The sequence below is a fragment of the Delphinus delphis genome, chromosome 9 (genome assembly GCF_949987515.2).
Source record: "Delphinus delphis chromosome 9, mDelDel1.2, whole genome shotgun sequence".
In the NCBI taxonomy this organism is placed as follows: Eukaryota; Metazoa; Chordata; class Mammalia; order Artiodactyla; family Delphinidae; genus Delphinus; species Delphinus delphis.
In genome coordinates this window covers 88,230,855-88,258,046 of record NC_082691.1, presented here as the reverse complement: position 1 = coordinate 88,258,046, position 27,192 = coordinate 88,230,855, and the positions used below count along the sequence as shown (strand labels likewise).

At 39.3% G+C, this 27,192-nt stretch overlaps 1 protein-coding gene across 1 annotated transcript in view; it reads right to left on the bottom strand.

Annotated features, from left to right (window-relative positions):
• The window catches only part of EXOC4 (exocyst complex component 4), an 814,897-nt gene that overhangs the window by 226,647 nt on the left and 561,058 nt on the right, over nucleotides 1–27,192 (bottom strand). The window contains exon 11 of the mRNA XM_060020916.1: nucleotides 11,944–12,163. Coding sequence (XP_059876899.1) covers nucleotides 11,944–12,163 — 220 coding nt within the window. The remainder of the gene's footprint in view (nucleotides 1–11,943; nucleotides 12,164–27,192) is intronic.

The following is a 27,192-nucleotide window of genomic DNA, read 5'->3' as shown; positions in this document are numbered from 1 at the left end:
CACCATGATCAAGTGGGGTTTATTCCAGCAATGCAAGGATTCTTCAATATATGCAAATCAATCAACGTGATACACCATATTAACAAATTGAAGGAGAAAAACCATATGATCATCTCGATAGATGCAGAGAAAGCTTTCAACAAAATTCAACACCCATTTATGATAAAAACCCTGCAGAAAGTAGGCATAGAGGGAACTTTCCTCAACATAATAAAGGCCATGTACGACAAACCCACAGCCAACATCGTCCTCAATGGTGAAAAACTGAAACCATTTCCACTAGGATCAGGAACAAGACAAGGTTGCCCACTTTCACCACTATTATTCAACATAGTTTTGGAAGTTTTAGCCACAGCAATCAGAGGAGAAAAGGAAATAAAAGGAATCCAAATCGGAAAAGAAGAAGTAAAGCTGTCACTGTTTGCAGATGACATGATACTCTACATAGAGAATCCTAAAGATACTACCAGAAAAATACTAGAGCTAATCAATGAATTTGGTAAAGTGGCAAGACACAAAATTAATTCACAGAAGTCTCTGGCATTCCTATACACTAATGATGAAAAATCTGAAAGTGAAATAAGAAAACACTCCCATTTACCATTGCAACAAAAAGAATAAAATATCTAGAAATAAACCTACCTAAGGAGACAAAAGACCTGTATTCAGAAAATTATAAGACACTGATGAAAGAAATTAAAGATGATACAAATAGATGGAGAAATATACCATGTTCTTGGACTGTAAGAATCAACATTGTGAAAATGACTCTAGTACCCAAAGCAATCTACAGATTCAATGCAATCCCTATCAAACTACCACTGGCATTTTTCACAGAACTAGAACAAAAACTTTCACAATCTGTATGGAAACACAAAAGACCCTGAAGAGCCAAAACAATCTTGAGAACGAAAAATGGAGCCGGAGGAATCAGGCTCCCTGACTTCAGTCTATACTACTAAGCTACAGTAATCAAGACAGTAATGGTACTGGCACAAAAACAGAAAGATAGATCAATGGAACAGGATAGAAAGCCCAGAGATAAACCCACGCACATAGGGTCACCTTATCTTTGATAAAGGAGGCAAGAATATACAGTGGAGAAAAGACAGCCTCTTCAATAAGTGGTGCTGGGAAAAATGGACAGGTACATGTAAAGGTATGAAATTAGAACACTCCCTAACACCATCCACAAAAATAAACTCAAAATGGATTAAAGACCTAAATGTAAGGCCAGACACTATCAAACTCTTAGAGGAAAACATAGGCAGAACACTCTATGACATAAATCACAGCAAGATCCTTTTTGACCCACGTCCTAGAGAAATGGAAATAAAAACAAAAATAAAGAAATGGGATCTAATGAAACTTAAAAGCTTCTGCACAGCAAAGGAAACCATAAACAAGATCAAAAGACAACCCTCACAATGGGAGAAAATATTTGCAAATGAAGCAACTGACAAAGGATTAATCTCCAAGATTTACAAGGAGCTCATGTAACTCAATAACAAAAAAACAAACAACCCATTCCAAAAATGGGCAGAAGACCTAAATAGACATTTCTCCAAAGAAGATATACAGATTGCCAACAAACACATGAAAGAATGCTCAACATCATTAATCATTAGAGAAATGCAAATCAAAACTACAACAAGATATCATCTCATACCGGTCAGAATGGCCATCATCAAAAAATCTACAAACGATAAATGCTGGAGAGGGTGTGGAGAAAAGGGAACCCTCTTGTACTACTGGTGGGAATGTAAATTGATACAGCCACTATGGGGAACAGTATGGAGGGTCCTTCAAAAACAAAAATAGAACTACCATACGACCCAGCAATCCCACTACTGGGCATATACCCTGAGAAAACCATAATTCAAAACGAGTCATGTACCAAAATGTTCATTGCAGCTCTATTTACAACAGCCAGGACATGGAAGCAACCTAAGTGTCCATCGACAGATGAATGGATAAAGATATGGCACATATGTACAATGGAATATTACTCAACCATAAAAAGAAACGAAATTGAGCTATTTGTATTGAGGTGGATGGGCCTAGAGTCTGTCATACAGAGTGAAGTAAGTCAGAAAGAGAAAAACAAATACCATATGCTAACACATATATATGGAATCTAAGGAAAAAAAAAAGGTTATGAAGAACCTAGGGGGAAGACGGGAATAAAGACACAGACCTACTAGAGAATGGATTTGAGGATATGGGGAGGGGGAAGGGTAAACTGTGACAAAGTGAGAGAGTGGCATGGACATATATACACTACCAAACGTAAAACAGATAGCTAGTGGGAAGCAGCCGCATAGCACAGGGAGATCAGCTCGGTGGTTTGTGACCACCTAGAGGGGTGGGATAGGGAGGGTGGGAGGGAGGGAGACGCAAGAGGGAAGAGATATGGGAACATATGTATATGTATAACTGATTCACTTTGTTATAAAGCAGAAAGTAACACACCATTGTAAAGCAATTATACTCCAATAAAGATGTTAAAAAAAAAAGAAGTTAGTTGAAATATATATATATGTTTTCACACACACACACACACACACACACACACACACACACTTTTTCTCCCCTCCTCTTCTTGATTTGCAAAAGGCTACTGATAGAAGTTTAGTTAACCAGGGACTTTCTAAGAAAACCAGCCAACGAGACAAGGTCCTATTTCTTCTCCATCTGGAGATAAGACTATAAAGATATTTGTAAAATTCAAGTTGATCATATTACGTGCTTATTCTGCCTGTAAATAAAAATCCTCTCTCATTTGCTCACTTCACAGCCTTTTTCATCAACAGTTATGAGGGCAAGTTCCCTGGTAGCATCATGTCAGTAAAGGCAGTACTTATAGATTAATCACAAGCATGTGTTGGTCAATTACCTGTTCCATGACACCATTTAAAGGAAATGTCAGAATGGGTACTTTTAGAAATTGAACACTCTTAACAAAGCAACTACTTTCCCACTTAATTTACTTCCCTTTATGTTCAGATTTCCTAAGTAAGATATTAAAAACCATGGTAAAGTGCTTAGGGAATGATTGGGAATTCATTTCTGGGATGGCTGAAAAAGAATTCAAATGACCAGGTTTGGTTATGCTATGAAACCAATTCAGTAAAGTGTGAACTGTAGAATCCTGATGGTGAGTGTGCGGGTGTTTTTTTTCAGTCTTTTTAGATGTTTCAAATATTCTCACGATAAACTGTGGGAAAAAAATTGCTGGATTCTTATGTTGGTTGTCTAATCATGTATGAAACAAACTATTGGTAAAAACCAGTGAAGCCTTTCATGTAATAGGAAATATTTTTCATTTCTGTAGGTGTAAGCATCATTCCCTTTGATGCTAATGGATTTTCTGAATGATCATGGGGGTGTGTGGACCAATAATAATAACAATTATGAGACAACACGTCAATATGCAGAGCAGTTCAGAAAGCCCTGCTGAACACATGATCTCACTGCACTCCTCACCTTCATCTTATGAGGTTGTTTGAGCTAGCATCATTCTCATGCTATATGAGGGACGTGAAGTTCAGGGAAGATAAGTGGCTTGGGCTTGTCTAAGGTCACTGGATTGACAAGACCAGATCCCCATTTTATATGCTTTTCCCACCATGCCATGATGAAATTTACATTTCCTGAATGGCTATGAAGAATCAGAACAAAAATTCTATGAAAAATAAAACGTATTAAACTAGTAATAGAATTAATCATACAAAAATAACACAACTTGATAAGAATCTGAAGACACAGATGAATGTTATGAGATTCCCAAAGTCCCCATTAGTACTGAAAGACTTAATTTGCTCAGCTGTCTCAGAAATAGACAGGTGAGTGTTGAAAGCCACGGTGACAATCTGAACAACCAAAGACAAGAACAAAGGCATCTTCTACTGCATCTTCCTGGATAAAACCTGAAGCAACCACTAGCTGGTTGGTTACTTGAGGCCTTCATGTGTCATGAAGAACCGAAACAATATTGCTGGTGAATATTTTATTTTACTTTTATTTTACCTTTATTAAGTAACATTTAAAGAAAATCAAACCCCCACACTGTGTTAGTATTTCTTTCGGGTTAGGTAAACACTGAAGAATCAGCTTAGACCCCAAGGCATCTTGGTTCTAAGACTTATTTTAGCACGGTGAGACCATTAGCACCAACTCTCAGAGCTTACAGGGGAGAAAAAAAAAAAAATCAGTTGATCAGCTCTGTTTTCCATTTAATGATTTTCATGATGACTTCCTACAGACCTTAAACGAGACTAATCTATTTAGGCTAATAAAAGCTAAATCTATTCTGCACCATGGAGTGCAGTGGCAACAACTGGCCGCAATGCAAATACCACTCAAATCCAACATTCTTCATATTAACATAATTTGATATGATGAAACCATATGCTATTGCTGCTGGCCACACTTCCCTGGGAAACGAACAAGAGGTTGCCGGCAGTACCTTGGCTTAGCTGGGGAAATAACAGGCTTGGGCATCAGTGTAATGGCAAATCATTACACTGTAAGCAGCTGTGTCTACCAACTTTCAGTAAGGCTTAACCAGAGCTCCAGCGATCATTCGACCTACCAAAATCTTTCATTTGGAACCTTCCTGACACCTAGAGTTTAGACCACCTTGGCCCTATTGCCTTAACAGCAATACTTCTACACTGCTTCCTGCCAGAGGGTTTTCAAGGAAAATATAGCAAGGTGAATATGTTGCATTCTATATAATTTGCTTCCAATTTTTAGGTGTAGTGGGATGAATAGTGTCCTCCCAACATTCCACACACAGTCTCAGAATGTGATCTTAACTTGGAAATAGGGTCTTTGTAGATAGAATTAAGGTTAGGGTTGAGGTGAGATCATGCTGGATTAAGGTGAGCCCTAAATCCAATGAGAGTGTCCTTATAAGAGCCAGAAATGGAAAAATGGAGAACATGGGAGAAGCCCATGTTAGGATGGAGGCAGAGATCAGAGTTATACTTCCAGAAGTCAAGAAGTACCAGGACCACCAGAAGATGGAAGAAGCAGGGAAGGGTCTTACTCTAGAGCCTTTGGAGGGAATGTGGCTCCTGGCCTCCATAACTATGAGAACATCAATTTCTGCTTTTGAAGCCACCTAGTTTGTGGTAACTTGTTATGTTTGCCCTAGGAAACGAACATAGTAGCTTTTTTTTTTTTTTTTGGCGGTACGCGGGCCTCTCACTGCTGTGGCCTCTCCCGTTGCGGAGCACAGGCTCCGGACGCGCAGGCTCAGCAGCCATGGCTCACGGGCCCAGCTACTCCGCGGCATGTGGGATCTTCCCGGACCAGGGCACAAACCCGTGTCCCCTGCATCGGCAGGCGGACTCTCAACCACCGTGCCACCAGGGAAGCCTATAGTAGCTTTAATGGTCATAAATACTGCATGTTGCCTCTGCTGCTAACGAATGATCAGCGGGCAAGTCCAGGAAAAAGAGAAAGGAAGTGAAACAATACCATCTCCTGCTGTCACTCTAGGGTAGTGGAAACAGAAGTTATAGGTGGGTCTTAGAGCACAGAGAACAGGAGTGAGTAAGCAGCAAGTTAGTGATAAGAGGAGATGCAGGCTGAAATCTACAAAGAGATGGCAGGGGTGCAGAGGCACCGTCAGTACAAATCAGAAGTCTATGAAGATGAGAGTCAGGGAGCAGGCGGGTAGCCGGTAACAGCGGGCAATGCTGAAGTCCAGATGTCTGTGACACGGGCAACGAAGGTGATGTGTTCTACCACCATTACTCCGCCTACACCTTAGAAATGATGTGTTCCTAGGACACAGATTTTATTATTCTTGTTTTATAGAGGAGGAAATAGATACGGAGAGGTTAGCAATTTGGTCCTGACCACAAAATTATCCATTGAAATGTCTGGGATTTCAATCTATTTGTATCTGATTCTAAGACTTATGGATCAAGCTTGATTCAAAGTATCAAACAGAGCCCTCTGTTACAAACCTAAGTGAATTAAAGAATGCCTCAATTATAATTTTTTTGTACTTCCTCTCAGGGCAATAACTGATTCTATGGAGTAGAAAGATCCAGGCCAGCGGCACTAATTTGGGCTGCATATGTCGGGATCATCTGGGCAGCTTATAACACCTGGATGCCCAGGCCCCACCCCTGACCAACCGAACCAAAGCTCTGGGATGGGATCTAGGTGTGTTCAGAGAGCTCCTGGGTGATTCTAATGGGTATTGTTGAGAACCACACCCCTCCAGGTAGCCAGCGAAAGCACAGGAGGATGAGGAAGAGATGGGAGTGTGGGGTTTGCAGCCCACCTCTAACCATCTGACTTCTCAGATGTGCTCTGACACATACTGGGGCAATGAGGAAAATGAAAATATGCTTTAAATGTTTCAAGATTGCCTAAAATTTTTGACTTGCACAGCTTATGTTTTTTTTTTTTCCTCCAATGATGGGGGAACAGAAGCCAAAGCATTAGGAAAGCTGTCTCTGTCTCACATTGCCCTACATGAGCCAGAAAACGTAGTCTCATCCTGTGTCTAGAAAGAACTTTGCAAAATTCAGCAACGTGCTAGACTAGGAAGCAGCTTCCGCTGCTGCTGCTGCAAATATTGTTTTTACAATTTCTGTGCCTGTATGAAACAAGGCTGAATAGCTTTTTGAAGTTAACTACTGTTGTTTGCCTCAAGGCTAAGAGTCCACAGTGTTAGAGCCCCATGTCCTAACCTCCAGCTGCAAACGCTGGCATTAAGACAGTGCTTCTAAAAGTTCTGTCTCTATTAAAAGCAACTAGAGGGCTAGTTAGACCAGAGATTCCTGCACCCCATCCCGGAGTGGAGGGAGGTTCAGGAATCTGCATTTCCCACAAGCTCAGGTGATGCGGATGCTGCCCGTCCACGGATCACACCTGGTGTTGCACGGGTACAAGGCCGTGCTCCTCAAAATCTTATGTACATACAAAGCACCTGGGGATGCCGTACATATGCAGATTCTGACTCAGAGTCTGATGTTCCCGTCCACAGACCACTAAGTAACAAGGATACCGGGTATTCCACTGGGAGGTAGGGGAGAAAACTTTACTTGTAGTTTTTGTTCATACAGATGTCCATTCAGCTATGTGATAGGTAAGGGATTAAAAAACTTAAGCATTAGTCCCCCCTCCCCTTTTTTGGGTGGAGATACTAAAGAAGAATAAATGACATTCCCCAGACAGTGATAAACTAGGGAACTGAGGGAATTTTTCCTCATGTCTGATAAATGAACAGTTGGTAGATGCCTGTTACATATAAGGCATGAGGGAGTATCCATTTCAAACAATCAATTGTTTCCATAGCTCCATGTCCGGAATGCCAGAAGATCTGACTCAAGAGAAATGAGGAATTTCTCTTAATGGATTTCTTTAATTTGAATCAGTATACTCTGTCTTGCAATGGATGGAGCCATTTTGCAGAAAAAGTGATGGTAATAGAGGCCTCGCAGATGGTAAGAGCATGAAGTATAGTCCATCCTGCTTCTATCTGAGAGCATCAGAGGCATAAGAACTGTGACATTTTAATTTAAGCATTGTCATGAATCTTAAACCCAAGACCATGAATCTTACACCATGGGGGCAAAACACGCACACCCATGCCCTTGTACTAAGGAAGTCATCATTCATTCATTCATTTTCATTCACTCAGCCATTTATTCAACATTGCTTTCTCTATAGCAGGCAGGTTGCAGGAGCTGGGGATTTAGGAGGGAACCATCTGTAACAAATATCCGAGCTATTCCATCTGTTGGAAAGTGGTTTAGACGCTGAGGCAAGAAAGACGGTTGGTTTTACACTTCTACTCCTGTGAGGCAATATATGGATTTAGAGCGGTACATCTCTGGCTATGGTGAGAGTCTGGTTCCAGACTCTCCCCCCATCCCCCCAGTCTGTCACAGATGTATACTTTTATAAAATAAATAAAAATGAATTACTGGAAAAAGGAAATTTTTAAAAACCCGGTGATAAAAACACAAGTCCCAATTTTTTACTGTTAGGTTCAACAGACAATGTCAAATTGCTAAAAAAAAAAAAAAAAAAAGTGTCTAACTGCTTACTCTTAAACTCTGCCCATCTCATAGCAGACTAGTAACAAATAGGTTAGCGCACGAGATCCAGGGTTGGGTCGCCTGGGTTTGAATTACAGTTCGAGCGTTGCTAGCTAGGTGACTATGGATGGGCAAGTTATTTAATTTCATTGTTTCTCAGTTTCCTCCTTATAATAAGAATGCCACCTTCACAAAGCTGTTGTCAATGCATATAAAACATTTACAAGTCAATACATATAAAGCACTCCGTAGTGTCTGGCTCACGGTAGATGTTTTAAAGTGTTAGTTGTCACCATTACTACTACTTACTATTATGAATGCTATCATTACCACCATTAGACTCCCACTGTTACTACTAGTACCATGCTGCTCTATCACTTTGGGCATCTGCACAGTTGTTTCACCTATAAAACGGTGCTTGTAATTTCTTCCTTCCTATTTCCTTCCTTCCTTCCCTCCTATGAATTCTGTGCCTAGAAAGTAAAACTACCAATGCAAAACTACATTATCGCCCAAGTAAATGCCCCCTTATAACCGACTGTCTATCCTGACCAATGTCATTTCAAAGAGGAAAGGACAAAATGTCCTGGGGTTTTCTGCGTCTGCACATCATCAGATAAGTAGACGGAAGCAGCACTGAGACAGCTGTCTGTCCACTCTCTGTGGAGAATCCAGTTGGGCTGATGCTTCCTGACACTGGGTGCTGCCTCCAGGGAAAGGCACGATCCCTTCCACTCTGTGACCAAACAACAGTCTAGCAGAGGGAATGACTTTGAAGGACATGTAATTGAATACTTAACCCGCCTGCATTTTTCACACATACATATATTTCTTCAAGCTCCCTTCCTAACAATTGTTTTGTATTCTCAGCTAAAATGGTTGAGAATAATTTCTCCATTATTTTTCTTTAGTTACGTATAATTAGCTGAGAATAAAAATATCAAGGTGACACTGAAACACATTTAAGAAACACTGAAATCTGAGCATGGGAAATTATGTTTGAAAACAATTTACAATCATTACAAAGCAAGAGACTTTCTCAAGATGGGAAAGGAAAATAACCACCTCTTCACTTGCTTTTGTAACCTCATAACTGACAATATTAAACAAATTTACTGATATGGTCTAACTAATTTGCATTCTCATAAAATTTTTATGAAGAAAGAGAGGACAACAAAATAACCAAATAAGAAAGCAGGTGTTTGGGCTCTGTAAACATATTTGGAGGTTGATAACTTGCATGGCCTTAGTTTTAAGACTTACTCACTTACATATAACTAACATATCTTGACAAGGTCAAAGAGAGAAGAGGTAAAGTTGGAGTTCTTACATAGCCTCAGAACGGAGTAACTGACTTAAAGAACAAGAGGTGTAGTAACATGTACAAATGGCTGGTGATGAGGTTATGAGTGACTTGACAAGCACATCGGTAGGCTGCCCAGAGATGCCATTTAGCCAGCAGTGTGTGGCCCTGACATGGCCCAGACTGTAGTCAACTAGTGGAGTTTTAATCTGTCTTTGTTACTCAAGTTGAAAATCATCATGTTTAATGAGCCAGCATCTTTAGTTCCCAGATTCACTCTGCAGTGCATTATTTCTTTTACATTTAGTACGCTAAGCATATTAAAGTTGCTCTATACAGCATACGGCATGATCCTTGAGGGATATACACACTGAGAGGTTTTCTGATGGAGAGGATGTTAATGATATTGTCAGACATAAGATAAATGTAAACAAGTTTTTGTCACTCTCTTTCTCATCTTCCCACTCTGACTCTGCAGTTAAGACTCTCAAAATTTATTCACTGTGTCCATCCACCCATCCATCCATCCACCCATCCATCCATCCACCCACCCACCCACCGACACACATAAACATTCATTCAACAAACTATTGAGTGTCTTCCTACTGCCTGATACTGTACTATACTTTTGGAACTTAATTTCCAGTGGGAAAAGATAGGAAATCAACAAGCTAGAAAATAAATGATTATAGTTGTGCTAAGAAGGAAAAAAATTAAAATGTTAAAATAGTGGCTAACTGGGGAGATCTATTCATGATCCTAACAAAAAACAGAATTCCATTCAGATGACTAACTGAAGAAATATTAATGAAAAGATGACTGACAGAGGTACAGGCAGCACTGAAAGAAGCAACAAGGGACGCTGAGGCACCCAGAGACCAGTAACAGCAGAAAGCTATCATCAAGGGCCAAGGAGGAGAGATGGTGTTACCAGCGTCCAGTGAGAGCTGAAGCCATACAGGAAGTGTCGCCTGGCAGGACCTCTGGTTACAGAGGGAGGCACCCAAAGACAAAACTATGATCCAAAGTGGAAAGGAAGGAGATAAGAACTCAACCTCTTTCTCCTTTCACCCTCCAATCTCCTGCTACTGCTTCCTATTGGCAGAACCTGATCACAAGTCATTGGCAAGGGAGTTTTGGTGACACAGTTCATAGTTTGGCTTCAGTGTTGAGAACAGACAGATTCGGAGCAGGAGGTGGGGGCGGGGGGGGGGTGATGGAGAATAACCAAGGAAGGGGACCTACTTAGGGCAGGATAGTTAGGAAAAGCTTCCCTGTGGAGGGGACGTTTGAACAGGCACCAAGAGAAGATGCCGGCCATGCAAAGAGCCAGTGGAAGAGTAATCCAGCAGAGGGATGGGACGAGTGAGCACATGCCTTTGCTATTCTCCCTTCTCTGCATCCCATACTCAGTACAGATCCTCACTAGGAACACATCTAACATAAACTCAGGCAATGCAAATGAACACTTTCCTGGGTGTGATGCTATTGTTTAAGTTCTGGTAGAAGTGAATGTCTCTATTCTATTTTCTCAATACCATAGAAGAATTTGCTTATAAAAAAAGAATGCTCACAACTAGGACATTTCCCTATGAAAGGGCCAGCATTTCTATTAATTTTAATGTACAAAGAAGGAAGAACCAAGGAAGACATATATAAAAGCAGGTAAAGGCAGGCAACTGAAGCAACTATATATATATATATATATATATATATATATATATATCACTTATAGAACTTCTCTTTGAAGATCTCAAGTCTTCTACACTTTAAGATATCCTCATACCATGCAACTTACATAAAACTATGCTATTGTACCCATCATTCTCTTAAATGAAGAAACACTATAAAGATTCAATTACAGTGTAATAATAATTAACGTATAGCCAGAATTGAAATTCATAGTAATTTTCTTTTAGTCTTATATTTACCTCTAAGTCACTGGCTTAAAGCATATAAAACAAACACCTCAAGTCTATTAATCCATACATCTGACAAATTATCTTATTTCTGTTGTCCAGAAACCATTTCTTTATACAATGAAAGTAAAATTTTCATATTAAGATGATCATCACTTAAATTAATAAATGATCTGACTTTTAAAAGCCAGTTTTTTGGGTGGGTTCAAATTCACTGTGAGCTAGCCAAGTTATATACGGTAAGTCAGCCCTCAAATGGTACAGAGGGTTTACTGTTGGTAATTGAGGTTAGGCAGAATAACTTCCTTCCTATAAGTCCTTCTACTCCAGGATGCATTCACCATTGGAAAGAGATGTTCTTTTCAAGGACAAATTCCAGGCCAATAATGAGGAGTTGCCTGCATGTTAATGAGACTCACCATCTCCCATATTCAAAGCTAACCACTTTTTTCTTAAAGATCTTCAGGAATTTCCATTATTTCTACACTAGTCCTTAATTTCCCTGGTGCCTGTTTAATTTATTTCCTCTTGTTTTGTCCCTGATGAATATGGAAACAGATGGTAACTCTTCTCCTTCTTTTTTCAATTTGTGACTCTTGCCAAGTCAATAAAAACTGCACATAAAAATAGTAAGTTCAAAGGATGTGATTACCTGTAGGAGAGGCCGCTGCACCCCCAGCACTTTCATGGTGTCTGCATTAGCTAGGATCTTCAGGGGGTCAGATGTTTTCGTGACTCCTTCAATCTCCTTGTTGATCTCAGCCAAGACCTGACTGAGGAAGATGTTTTTGATGTACACGGTGAGAAACTCTCGAAGAGGACACTGTTTGGCTGGGCCAAGTCCCAGGGCGTGCTCTATCTCCTGAATGAATCTGAAAGACAAACAGAGCACAACCACTGTTAAGTGTATCAGAAAGATAGCTACAGAAATATGACCAAACACACGTGGGTATCTCTGAATTTTGCTGCTTCCACGGAGAGATGTGGGGAAATTACCAGAATTCTCAACAAGAGCAGGTCACTCTATTTTCCATCTACATATTAGTTTTTTCTAACACAAGTTATTTCACTTATTCAATAGAAATAGGATGAAACAGAAACAAAAATTCCACACTAGGGGGAAAAGAGGAGAGACAAAAATATTTTTTATTAGTTCAAGAAGGAAATAAGAATATAAGAAGCAAAAGAAAGCATTACACAAAAAACCAAATTATGATGCAAAGTACATCCCAAATACTGCATATTTCTTACTAGGATCTTTATACGTGTAGATAGAACTTCTAAAAAGAGAGAAAAAGAAAGGATAGTATTTAAATTTATGATGCTGTTGGGAGGTAATGAAAGGAAACAGGATGGGAGGTGGGGGCAAAGGAGAACTTTAACCTTATTTGTAATGATCAATTTCCTTTATTAAAAACACTTAAAGCACACATAGCAGAATGTTAACTGTCAAAACTCAGAGATGAGTATGCAGGTATTTGTTACGTTATTCTTTGTACTTTTCTACACTGGCAGTTCCTGCTTTCATGGTTCTGATATGCACAAATGGAAGTTACTAAAGTTTAGTGAATAACACCAGTACAACAAGATTTGAATTCCAGTTACCACAGTATGTTAACTGTGAGTAATGGCATGAAGTACAAACTCTAGGGCTTCAATCTAGAAATCTCTATGTAAATAATTAATGTTTATCATAATCAACGATCAAACATGTCACTTCTTTCAAAGTCAAGCAGTGATTGGTCACTGCACATCCGTTACGCAGTTCATGGACAGACAGCAAAGTGTGTAGCTGTGTTGTCTCCTTGTCTCTCAGTGATAGACCCATGTGACAGTTTACAAAAATGGATAACTGAAAAAATGAATTGGCCCAAACACCTAAAAGTACAGGGGAAAAAAAACCCTGAAAGTAACACTGGGAGCGACATTTGAACTGAATGTAAATGGATTTACAGAAGAAATAACTGACCCTGGGAACATCGACACTGGCCCCATTTGAGAGGTATCTGCAGCCAGAGTAAAGGTGGACTTCCTGACCTTAAAAGAGAAAATGATTGTGATAAAAGAGATGAAGACACCCCAGGGGTAGGGATGTAGGCAAAAAATGTTACCTTAAAGGAACCCTTGGAGATGTTTCATGACATTGAAAAGCAAAGAATAAAATGCTGGCAGCTGATCTAAACTGAGAAGGAAGTATGACATTTCACCAACGCACAGAAAAGATGCTCACTGTGTATCATAAAGTACCCCAAAAGAAGGTGGCAAGCACTGTTCAAATTACTCTTGGTAAGATTTACAAAGAAAACACTTTAATTCTCAGTGTTTCTAATGTTACAGTGTATGAATACATATTACTTCTACTTTTCATTTCTGTATATATTTGTAACTGACAGTAGAGAATTTTTAATGTTTTCACAAAAAATTTTTAAGTCATGAAACAATTGTGATTTTTCCCATTCATTAATATTGCTTTGCATGGTGAGTTTTACAGTTCCACAATGCTTTGCAAAGTAAGAGTGGCCTCGTACTTTAAATTTTTCTCAAAAGTGTAGAAGTGAAATAAAATGAAACAGAATCACATGAAATAAAGACAAAAAAATGAATGACTAACTGGGAATATATATGTGCAACTTATGTCACAGATGACAGTTAGTAAAAAAAACAAAGAACATGGTAGAAAAATGATCAAAAGACATGAAACGACAATTTACAGTAAGTGACCATTAAACACACCAAAAGTTTTAACTTCATTCATAATGAGAAAAATGAACTATACTGAGATACCATTTTTTTGGTAATTAATGTATTTTTATTATTTATTTATTTTTAACATCTTTATTGGAATATAATTGCTTTATAATGGTGTGTTAGTTTCTGCTTCATAACAAAGTGAATGAGTTATACATATACATATATCCCCATGTCTCTTCCCTCTTGTGTCTGCCTCCCTCCCACCCTCCCTATCCCACCCCTCTAGGTGGTCACAAAGCACCCAGCTGATCCCCCTGTGCTATGCAGCTGCTTCCCACTAGCTATCTATTTTACATTTGGTAGTGTATATATGTCCATGCCACTCTCTCACTTCGTCCCAGCTTACCCTTCCCCCTCCCCGTGTCCTCAAGTCCATTCTCTACGTCTGCGTCTTTATTCCTATCCTGCCCCTAGGTTCTTCAGAACCTTTTTTTCTTTTTTTAGATTCTATATATATGTGTTAGCATACGGTATTTGTTTTTCTCTTTCTGACTTACTTCACTCTGTATGACAGTCTCTAGGTCCACCCACCTCACTACAGATTACTCAATTTCGTTTCTTTCTATGGCTGAGTAATATTCCATTGTGAGCTACCATTTTTTATACCCATGCATCAGCCAGATTCCAAAAGTTTGAAAACACACTGTCGGTTTAAGTGTGGACAAAGAGCCATTCTCATATATTGCTGATGGGAGTGAAAAACGTTACAACCCTCATGAAGGGCAAATTGGCACTATCATCCAAAACTACAAATGCATTTCCTTTGACCCAGAAATCCCACTTCTGGGAAACTCTTCCGACAGCTGTTATCTAAATATGGATGAGATGATCTATGCACAGGGTACAGGGATCAGTGTAGCACTGTTTTTATGGCAAAAGACTGGAAACAATGCAAAGAATCCATCAATGAGAGATCAGTTCAATAAACTATGGTGAATCTACACATTCTGCAATACTGGGCAGCAGCCCCAACTCTCAAACGTGGAAGCTGTTGATGTACCAACAGGAAAAGATCTCTAGGCTATATATTGTTAAGTGAGAAAAGCAAGGTATTTAGCAGTGTTCATATTTACTATATTGACCTGCATATAAGAATTATATAACCTCAGTTATTTAATTTACTATAAAGACATCCTGGAGGGATTCACAAAAAACTAGTAAAAGTGAGTACCTACAGGAAGAAGGGATGGTGGTGGGGCCTGGCAGAGGACTGGGAATATACTTTCCAATTTTAACTTTTTATAATCATTTGATTGTTTTAAAAACTGTGAATATATTAGCTACTCAAATAAAATTAGTGTAAAAATTATCGACATTTATCAAAGACTATATTTTATAAATTGCTTTCCAATTAGACCACATTTAAAGTTTCGTGTATAAATGTTCCTTAAGTTTAGCCGTTTAACCTAATTAAGAGTTTCCTTTACTTAATAGATAAATACATCATGGTTGTTCTTCCATATCACCAGTGAAACATTCCATTAACCTCTGTGGCATGTGGAGGCAGCGGGGGGGGGGGGGGGGCGTGGGGGGAAGGAAGGAGAACACAGGGGATTATCACAATCACCCAGGAAAGTGGAAATTGAGAAGCCATGACAAACAGCAATGAGGTTTCTTAATTGATGTAATCAACATGGAAAGGGAAATAAAAGCCTGACCCAAAACAAGATATAATAAATCTTTAAGAAGAGAATGAGTAGAAGAAGCCAGGAAAAAAATGAAGAAATAAAGAGTACATAGTTAACCATGGCTATAATTTTAAGATCTCCAAATACCACATCGTACTATGTTGCTTCCTTCTGATCTCATCTAACCCTCAGAGACACCATCCACCCAGGGGCATCCTGGTCCCCTTGGTCTGACTCTGAAAGACAACCACTGTTATTAATTTAATAACAAGTAAATATACCAATCATCAGAAACGCTATTTATTCTTTTCAATGGGACTTAGAAGAAGAGTTTTCTGAGCAGAAGTACTTCTTGCATTTCCAAAATCTTTACCAGTTATTAGGAGGAGATTTTTAGTAGTTAACCTGCTCCTAAACAAAGTGACAGAGGCTCTAAATTATCCACTTTTTCTTTTTTTCTAGTCCCTTATTTGTCTTTGGTGCCCCTAAAACATGAAACTGCTCTGAGCAGCACGGATGGAGGCGCTCCCATTACTTTCAGCTGAATGATCTCTTTCGAATACAAATCATTTATTCCCTAAAGCACACACATCAGTCTAAAATGACACATTCAGGTTGATGGTGTCATCTCTAACTTGAGGGGACCCATTCAACATGTTTCCAAATCTGCTTTGGGAGCTGTGAGGGTCCTCACTGTTCAGAAGGCATAAAACATGCAGAAGAGAATGAAACAGAAAAATTAGGGCTGTCTCACCAGCCTCTTCTTTTCTCTGGAAAAAATGAGAAGCGATCACATTAAATGGCAAAATGCCCTTTCTTGGGCAGGAAGGACACAGAATAAGAACTTTCCTAGGCATCCAGGAGGCGAATCACACTCACAGTCACTGCAGAGAGGAAAGGTTTAGGGAAGTGGAGTGGCCAAGGGCAAGACACGTAAAGTAGGTATTCCTGGGTCTGGATCTTGAGTGTATAGTCTTGGGCAGATTACTTAGCTTCTCTTCATCTTATTTGTGTATTCTGTAAAAATGGATATAACATGCAGGATTTGTTTTGATGATTAAATAAGGAAATAAAAGTTAAGCGCTCAGCACAGAGGCGGACATAAAGTCAACTGCTAATTAAGTGACGGCTGCTGCTATCTGTATAATTATTATCAGTACATAAAATCCTGATGAGGTTGGAGACTAGAGCAAAGTGTGACGTATTCTGTGATTGTTTTCACTTGCTCCTTTACTTTCCCATGCAATTATCTGTAATTGGCAATATGGGCCATTAGATTATTACTCTATTTCAGCAACACACGGATGTAGGAATGACCAAAGCCCCACGTGGCCAGGGGACAAGTGTAAATTTCTCACTGATGTATCCTCAGTGCCTAATACTAGTCTACGGCTGCTACACAGTAGGTTCTCAGGAAATAACTGGTGAATGCAGTGTTGAATAAAATTAATAGCTCCTTTAATTTCAACCCATAGCTCCTAAAACTAGGGCGTGACCTCTCCGATAAATAATGCCCTTCTCCCAAGGATTTGGACTGGAGGTCCAAATAAAAGATTCATAGAAAAAGAAAGAAAGAAAATTAACCCATATCTTCACCACAGATGCCTTGGACTGAAAGAGTATTCTCTAGTCCTTGCCCACCTTCTCACATTGTTTTTTGCTTTATGCAATATGGTTGTTCACAGTACTTCATATTTGCCCTTTCACAGAGGATAATACTCATAATTGTAAGATTCATTCCATCAATACATTATTAACCCAAACATCTATTAAGAAACATTAATGCTGCTTCCTGGCTTTATTACAGATAATCCTACAGTGAACATCTTCATTTTGCTTCTGTTGAATTATTTCTACATGTTAAAATACTGGGAGTAGGGCTTCCCTGGTGGCGCAGTGGTCGAGAGTCCGCCTGCCGATGCAGGGGACACGGGTTCGTGCCCCGGTCTGGGAAGATCCCACGTGCCGCGGAGCGGCTGGGCCCGTGAGCCATGGCCGCTGAGCCTGCACGTCCGGAGCCTGTGCTCCGCAACGGGAGAGGCCGCAGCAGTGAGAGGCCCGCGTACCGCAAAAAAAAAAAAAAAAAAATACTGGGAGTAACTCCTCATCATTTTCCATGGGTTACTCTATATTTTATTTCCCCCGGATTCCCAAAGTATGCTGCATGTATCCGTTCACCTATTAAGAACCGTAAAAGTAATCTGTTGAATGGGAGGTGGAGAGTCAGTCACGGGTACAGAGGAGATTCATCAAAAAGCCCTGTTTTTCCAACAATGCTCCTAATCAGCTTTATGGAAGTCAGAAAACATTGAATTTTGAACAGTGGAAAGAATCTCATTAGGAAAGAAAACACTTCAAAGTTAAGATGGAACACAGATGGAACCCTGTCAAAAGGGTATTATCTAATCTTATGAAGTGCTTTCACACTAGGGATTTCCTATCCTTGTAAATGATGAGAAGGCAGACACAAAGCGCAGGTACATCTGTGTATATGGAACAGAGAGAATGAGAATCAAAGAGGAGGATCTACATAATGCTATAGGAGGAGTATCTAATCATAGGATTTTGAAGAACCTTATTCAGATCAGGCTGCCAAACCTCAACCTGTAGAGTAGGCTAGACCAAAAAACACACGAAGAGTGTAGGCAACCTATTTTTACTGCCTTTGAAAGTCTACAGCATGGATCTTATTTCCTAAATTCTAATGTTGCCATTTGTAAATATTTCACCAAAGATTTTATTGTCAGATTATCATCAACCAGTGGGCCTCCAAAAATCTGTACATATGCAGTGCCTATATTTTAAATTTACTCTTTCTTATAGCAAGTATGTGTCCTTTGGAATGCATACGTGAACACACAGTACCCACACCTGACCCAGTATTTTCAAAATTTTTATACTGATTTGATTTCTAGCCAGGAAAATTATACTAATTAAAATTTCATTCAAGCTTCCCAAGCCCATTCCTTAACCCAGACTCCTCAACACAAATTCCATCTTATTGTAAAGCTCCATTTCTTCCATTTCATCTCAGCCAACAATTATGGCTGCCACCAGCTGGAAGTATTCTTGAACACAGAGGATCTGTACTGTATTTTAGAAGTTGCAATGACAGCAATATTCAGTTGAATGAAAATACTTGCTCACAGTGTATAAGTATTCCTTATATTCACAGCCTAGTAGTTTAAAAAATTCTACGGCCAACATTATCAGTAATGGGACAAACTGACGTCATGTGCCATATGACATGATGCAGAGAAGAAGACAGCAACACTTCTTTGATATTCTTGCCAAAAATGCATCACCTGAATCCAATCAGGGGGAAATAAAGTCTTTCCATAGAACCAAAATACAAAATTAAGGGTACAAATTTCAGAAAACTCAAATTCAGAATTCTGGCTTTTGGAGTACAAGGAATTCATTCATGGCTCTCCCACAAACAATGTCACTGTTTATTGGGAATTCTGTTTGTTTTCTTTTTCTTCAGTGATATCTATTATACTAAGGCTTTATTTATTTATTTATTTTAATAGATCTTTATTGGAGCATAATTGCTTCACTATACTGTGTTAGTTTCTGTTGTACAACAAAGTGAATCAGCCATATGCATACACATGTCCCCATATCCCCTCCCTCTAGGCAGCCTCCCTTCCATCCTCCCTATCCCATCCCTCTAGGTCATCACAAAGCAGAGAGCCGATCTCCCTGTGCTATGCTGCTGCTTCCCACCAGCCAACTCTTTTACATTCGGTAGTGTATATATGTCGATGCTACTCTCACTTCGCCTCAGCTTCGCCCTCCCACCACATGTCCTCAAGTCCATTCTCTATGTCTACCTCTTTATTCCTCCCCTGTAACTAGGTTCATCAGTACCATTTATTTTGTTTTTAGATTCCATATATATGCGTTAGCATACGGTATTTGTTTTTCTTTCTGACTTACTTCACTCTGTATGATAGACTCTAGGTCCATCCACCTCACTATAAATAACTCAATTTCATTTCTTTTCATGGCTGAGTAATATTCCATTGTACATATGTGCCATATCTTCTTTATCCATTCATCTGTCGATGGACATTTAGGTTGGTTCCATGTCCTGGCTATTGTAAATAGTGCTGCAATGAACATTGTGCTACATGTCTCTTTCTGAATTATGGTTTTCTCAGGGTACATGCCCAGTAGTGGGATTGCTGGGTCATATGGTAGTTCTAGTTTTAGTTTTTTTAAGGAACCTCCATACTGTTTTCCATAGTGGTTGTATTAACTTACATTCCCACCAACAGTGCAGGAGGGTTCCCTTTTCACCACACCCTTTCCAGCATTTATTGTTTCTAGATTTTTTGATAATGGCCATTCTGACCAGCGTGAGGTGATACCGCATTGTAGTTTTCATTTGCATTTCTCTAATAATTAGTGATGTTGAGCATCTTTTCATGTGCCTCTTGGCCATCTGTATGTCTTCCTTGGTGAAATGTCTATTTAGGTCTTCAGCCTATTTTTTGACTGGATTGTTTGTTTTTTTGATATTGAGCTGCATGAGCTGTTTATATATTTTGGAGATTAATCCTTTGTCTGTTGTTTCATTTGCAAATATTTTCTCTCATTCTGAGGGTCCTCTTTTTGTCTTGTTTATGGTTTCCTTTGCTGGGCCAAAGCTTTTAAGTTTAATTAAGTCCCATTTGTTTATTTTTCTTTTTATTTCCGTTACTCTAGGAGGTGGGTCAAAAAAGATCTTTCTGTGGATTATGCCAAAGAGTGTTTTTCCTATGTTTTCCTCTAAGAGTTTTACAGTGACTGGTCTTACAGTTAAGTCTTTAATCCATTTTTTTAACATCTTTATTGGAGTATAATTGCTCTTTAATCCATTTTGAGTTTATTTTTGTGTATGGTGTTAGGTAGTATTTTAATTTCATTCTTTTACATGTAGCTGTCCAGTTTTCCCAGCACCACTTATTGAAGAGGCTGTCTTTTCTCCATTGTATGTTCTTGTCTCCTCTGTCGTAAATTAGGTGACCAAGTGTTCATGGGTTTATCTCTGGGCTTTCTATCCTGTTCCATTGATCTATATTTCTGTTTGTGTGCCAGTACCACACTGTCTTGATTACTAAAGCTTTGTGGTATAGTTTGAAGTTGGGGAGCCTGATTCCTCCAGCTCCGTTTTTCTTTCTCAAGATTGCTTTGGCTATTCGGGGGCTTTTGTGTTTCCATACGAATTGTAAAATTTTTTGTTCTAATTCTGTGAAGAGTGCCATTGGTACTTTGATAGGGATTGCACTGAATCTGTAGATTGCTTTGGGTAGTACAGTCATTTTCACAATATTGATTCTTCCAATCCAAGAACATGGTATATTTCTCCATCTGTTTATGTCATCTTTGATTTCTTTTATCAGTGTTTTATAGTTTTCTGAGTACAAGTCTTTTGCCTCCTTAGGCAGGTTTATCCCTAGGTATTTTATTCTTTTTGTTGCAGTGGTAAATGGGAGTGTTTCCTTAATTTCTCTTTCTGAATTCTGGTTTTGATGTATACTTTTGTATATAATGTATATCATTATCTAAAATATTTTAAACATAAAATATTTTAATTCTTTTCACTTTGACATTTCCTGATTCTGTCATATTACCACACACATGTTTTGGTAGTTTGGGGTGAATCATGTACACAAAATATTTACCTGACAGGCCTGGGATTTTTCTCCTGATCGCATGTATTAGAACCAGTAAATATGTGCGATTTATTCCTCTGAACTCCTACATTCTGCAGAATCTTACAATATATCATTTCCACTAAAGTAACTTCTAATCCAGTCTTGCCTCTCTGAAGAGATGTACCATGCTTACTTCCACCGAGAAGCTCTGAATCTCTTCTACTGTATAATGGCTTTAAAGACATTAAAAAAAAAATCTGAACCATCTCCTCCCTTTCATTTAGTTCAAGGTTTCTATGTGAAAAGCTATGAGACATTTACAGGTCTATAGGAGCTCTGCTTAAGTTGTCAAGCATATTCAAAAGTAAGTCCCCATGTCACCATTCTCATGGTCAAGTTTAATATATGTACATTTAATAATGTCCCAGGACACAGATATTTACAAATATCTACATGAAAAACTTAATTAGCAATAAACAGTGACGCACTATTTATGACAGAGACACGAATAAATAATTTTGTGCTTTAAAAGCCAGAATTCTGAATTTGAATTTTCTGAAACTGATTTTGTGTTTTGGTTTTATGGAAAGATGGCAAACAACAGCACTAACCACCACCCTATAGCCTGAATGACACATTAGTTATGAGGAGACCAAAAGAAATGCACATTTTCCCTCAAATCCAATAAACAAATAATCTTCAGAGCCAGAAGGAGAATGAAACACTGACTGCCAAATGCAGAACTTTTCTGGAGAAATATGGCCCCATGTGAAAAGATGCCAAGCAGTACTCACAAGACTCCTGTGTGCTCTTCCTTCACGGCATTCTAAGGGAAATAGTGGGCTTTTATGAGAACACAGAACGCTCAAAATCCCTACCATCCTTAACTGGTTATGAAAAAAATCAATCTACAGCCCAGAGTAAAATCCATTCTTGGACACAAGCCCATCCTTGCACAAAGAACTATGTCCAGTTAGCTGTACTCAGGTAAATGGGCCTTTGGAATCAAACTCAAGTGAGGCCAGGCAAAGGCTGGACACAACTCAGTGTAAAAAGCAGCTGTCCAGGGCTTCCCTGGTGGCGCAGTGGGTGTGGGTCCGCCTGCCGATGCAGGGGACACGGGTCTGTGCCCCGGTCTGGGAGGATTCCACATGCCGCAGAGCGGCTGGGCCCGTGAGCCATGGCCGCTGAGCCTGCGCGTCTGGAGCTTGTGCTCTGCAATGGGAGAGGCCACAACAGTGAGAGGCCCGAGTACCACAAAAAAAAAAAAAAAAAAAAAAAAAAAAAAGGCAGCTGCCCAGCAAATACGGCTCCTTTACAACATATTTCTTACTTAGTCAATTACTCTCAGATACGACATTTAAGGCACAGAGCAAACTGAAAATAACTTGGGCCAAGAAGGAAAGAAGCCTCAGAGGAATTGATTGGAGATATATTCAACTGACTCAGATGATCTGACTCGAAAAAGATCATTTAGAAATGATTTACAAGGGACTCATTCAGAAACAGCAGCAACAGGCATATTTAAGACCATAAATCAGTGGAACATGAAAACCGAAGAAAAATCCATACAGGTTAATGCACTTTGGAGCACATTTGCCTCTTAATTCATGGGAGTAAGTCACCGGCACATCAGGAAGAGTCTCCCCCAACAGTCTGTAATTGTTCATGCTGAGTGTAACTACTTTCTGTGGCTTTTGTATCTGAGGGTTTTCTGGGTAAAAGTGCAAAATACGCTCATCATCGCAGAGCCCAATCATGGCCTCAGTCCATACCCCTAGGAGACAATTTGCTGAACTAATGAAATAAAAAGGGATCTGGGTGCTCTATTTGTAACGAGTGAAATTCATGCTTAGGACTAGAGGAGAAAAGAGGGAAAAATCATTAAGTAGAGGGAGAAAAGAATATTATCTACAAAATTTGAGCTCTGCAGGCTTGTAAACAAATTTAACTTTAAAAAATCTTACCATGAGTATATTGCAAGTGATTTGTGACTACATTTAAGTGTTCCCTCCAGACTGAAAAGCACTTTAGGTAGAATGAAGTAAGCCTCTTTATAATGACAGCTATTTATATTTTTTAAGCATATAATTGAGAAATTGAAAGAACCCAAATGCTAACTCTTAATATTAAGCAATCTTTTTTTAAACAAAAAAATCATGTAAATAAGGACTACTGATATAAAACTCAGATAAAATGATAATCCTGCTTCTTCCAATAGGCCTGGAATTCTGTTTTTATGCTTTTCATTTATCTTATTTACAGTAAAATAACCTTTTCTTTGTATTTTTTAATGGAAGATAAGGCTGTCAGGAAAAGTTTCAAGAAAAAAAATCTCAACTTATTACAAAATGTCTATCATATCACCTAGAAACTTATGTGTAAAATATTAAATATACTTTATTTTAGGTGGTTCATATCAGTCTGGCAAATTTCCTCCCTGTTGCTACGTGAGTAAAAGCAGTATTAATAACTGATTACATCTATGAGTTCTCACCATGTTCTAACTGAAGAGTTTTATATGTACTATTTTAGGTAGTTCTTGCAATAATTCCCTGAAGTCTGCCCTATTATAATAATATCTGTATCTTACATACGATCCATGCAGGACTTCACTCTATCCATCGTACTTTTCTAACATTATTGTCTCCCGGATGTTTGCCCCTGGGGTTCGAACTGTTGAGGAGGGCTGGTGAGCAGAACACAATCAATAGAGTCCGTGCGGAAAACCCTACTAGCGTGTGTGTTGAGGTAGTGGAACCTTGTGTGGATTGAGAGGACCATAATATTGCTAAATACAAATATTTGAATATACCAAATTACTTGTCTTGAAATATAATAAATCTGATCTCCAGTCCTAACTTCTTTCCCCAATCTCCTAACCTGTGTTTGTAATCACCTGTTAGATACTTTCTCTGGGTATCCTCTTGTTAACTCAAACAATGTCCAAAATGGAACCTCAGAGCCGCCCTCCCATTATTTCAACCCTCTCTTTCTGTGTTCTCTATTTTTGCACCATCCCCATTCAGTTACCCAGTCTTCTTGCTACTCATGCAAGACGCTTCCAGGCTTAGAGACATTTTCTTTATATTATCTCTTAGAGACATATATTTCTTTATATTATCTCTTTATATTATCTCTTAGAGACATATATTTCTTTATATTATCTCTTAGAGACATTTCTTTATATTATCTCTTGCTTCACTTCTTTATTCCTTCACTTATTGAAGCAATATCTATGGAGTGTCGACCTTATGCCACGTACTGTTTAGGGGATAAAGCGTCCACGGTGAAAGCATACTGCCCAGGGGCTGTTGTCCCCATAGCACGTGATATGAATGGTACCACCTCAAAGAGTTCCATGCCAGAGCCTGAGAAAACATCCCTGTGTCTCCTTTTGTAACACCTGGCACCATACTTTAGCCTTTCATTAAATTAGATGTTGTAGATGAATGGATGGAATTTGATATTTCCCAGGCCTTCCTAAAACAATCTCCTAACTGGTTTTTCCATCTTTCATCCCTTCTTCCTTCAATGTATCTAACATACAGCTACTATATTAATTTCACTAAAGCACAGATTATATAACTACTTGCAGTTTCACGAACATACCCTGCTTTCTTACCTCCAGGTCTCTGCCCATGGTGGTCCATTTGCCTAAACATTCTGCCCATACCTCTTTTTCCCAAATGTAATTTGCTCTACCGCCACTAGCTCAGATATTACTTTCTCCAGGAGGACCTGTCCCTCGAGTCTAGGTTGAATGCCTTTCACTTTGTCCCCCACAGCACCCTAGGTCCACAGAATATTCCTGTTGAGGTGTCTGTATTCCCTCCTAGTTTGTAAACATCCTGAGGAGAGGGGATGTGTCTTGTTCCTGTAGATAGTGTTTAGTACCTAGTAGGTAATCAAGAAATAAGTAACGTATTTCCACTTCCAGTCATTAGCAAACTTTGTTTTCTGTGTCTTTTCCACATTAAAAAAAATTCCACGTCTTTTTTCATGATGTCCATGTGCTCTACTTCTAGTTCATCCAGGCGTTTTCTATATTGTGACAAATAAGCTAGAGTGGATGTTTAAAAAACTGTCATTTTCACTATAACCTCCCTTCAAGGACCCATTCAAAGCTCACTCAACTCGAAGTTTTCCCTGATCTCTCCCTTTTTTTTTTTTTAGTAAAAATTTATTTTTGGCTGCGTTGTGTCTTCGTTGCCGTGCACGGGCTTTCTCTAGTTGTGGCAAGCGGGGGCTACTCTTCGTTGAGGTGCGTGGGCTTCTCATTGTGGTGGCTTCTCTTGCTCTGGAGCACAGGGTCTAGGCTCGTGGGCTTCAGTAGTTGTGGTGCGCGGGCTCAGTAGCTGTGGCTCGTGGGCTCTAGAACGCAGGCTCAGTAGTTGTGGCGCACGGGCTTAGTTGCTCCACGGCATGTGGGATCTTCCCGGACCAGGGCTCAAATCCATGCCCCCTGCATTGGCAGGCAGATTCTTAACTACTGCGCCACCAGGGAAGCCCTTCCCTGATCTCTTTAGGCCACTTTATTAATTTGAACTCCTTTACTTCGTCACATAGCATTAGCCATTCTCCTCCCTATCAGAATTAAGCTCCTTCAGAGCAGCAACTGTGCTTTGTACATTTCTGAATCATACTCGAAGCACTTAACACTATGTCAAGTTCAGTGGACACAGTCAATAAATGCTTTAAGAAATGATAATATTATGTTTTTGTCACAACTTAGGCTAGTCTGAAAGGCCAGTGCTTTTTTGAAGGGTTACAATGCACAGGTTATTGTAAGGCTATGTTTTAGGGTATAAATATGGATGGCTAAACAAGGTGAAAAAAAGAATAGAGAAAGTGAAAGAAAAAAGACAAGACTGTGAAGTTAAATGATGCATACATTATGTGAAATCTATTAATATGAGGCCTTTTAAGGCAAACTACTAACAAATCAAATCCTGATCACATTCCTGGTAATGTGATATCTACCGAATCTGGCCTAAACTGAATACTACTTCTGCATCAATGACAGAAGTCAAAGCTTGGATGTATATCATGTGTCAAAAACATGAACTGTGAGCCTGCTGGGATAAAATTACAGTATATATTTGCTGGAAGAGACAGGCTGGCCACTTGGTTCTCTCCTTCACTGTTCTTCAACAAGGATGGATTTTATTATATTTAATAAAGGAGTGCTTTGGAAAACTCAGTTTGAATTACCTCTCATGAGACTATTTGGCAACTAACCTTGTTCCTGAGCTTAGTTTGTGATTTTTTAAAAAATTAATTAATTAATTAAGTTTTGGCTGCACTGGGTCTTCATTGTTGCGCGTGGGCTTTATCTAGTTACGGCAAGCGGGGGCTACTCTTCGTTGAGGAGCACTGGCTCTAGGCGCACGGGCTTCAGTAGCTGTGGCACGCGGGCTCAGTAGCTGTGGTTCGCGAGTTCAGTAGTTGTGGTGCATGGGCTTACTTGCTCCATGGCATGTGCAATCTTCCTGCACCAGGGATGGAACCCGTGTCCCCTGCATCGGCAGGTGGATTCTTAACCACTGCGCCACCAAGGAAGTCCCAGCTTATGATTATTTCATATCCCACTCTTAGGTTTATCATCACTTGATTAACTGCCAAGCTGAATGCAAAGTGCTCTAAGAAAAAGTACCTGGAAAGTAGTGAGTGATCCCCCAGCCAACAATTATGATATATGTGAGTCACAGACATTGCCTGCCTAAACTTTTCTACTTTTATCTCCTTTATTCACATACTTGTTTCAATTAAGTCACGCTCTTCTTCTCATAACACTGTTGGTTCCATCCTCTGCTCCCACGTCCACACTTTTCCAGACCAATATCTATAATTGTCTTGCAAATATTCACGAAGTTA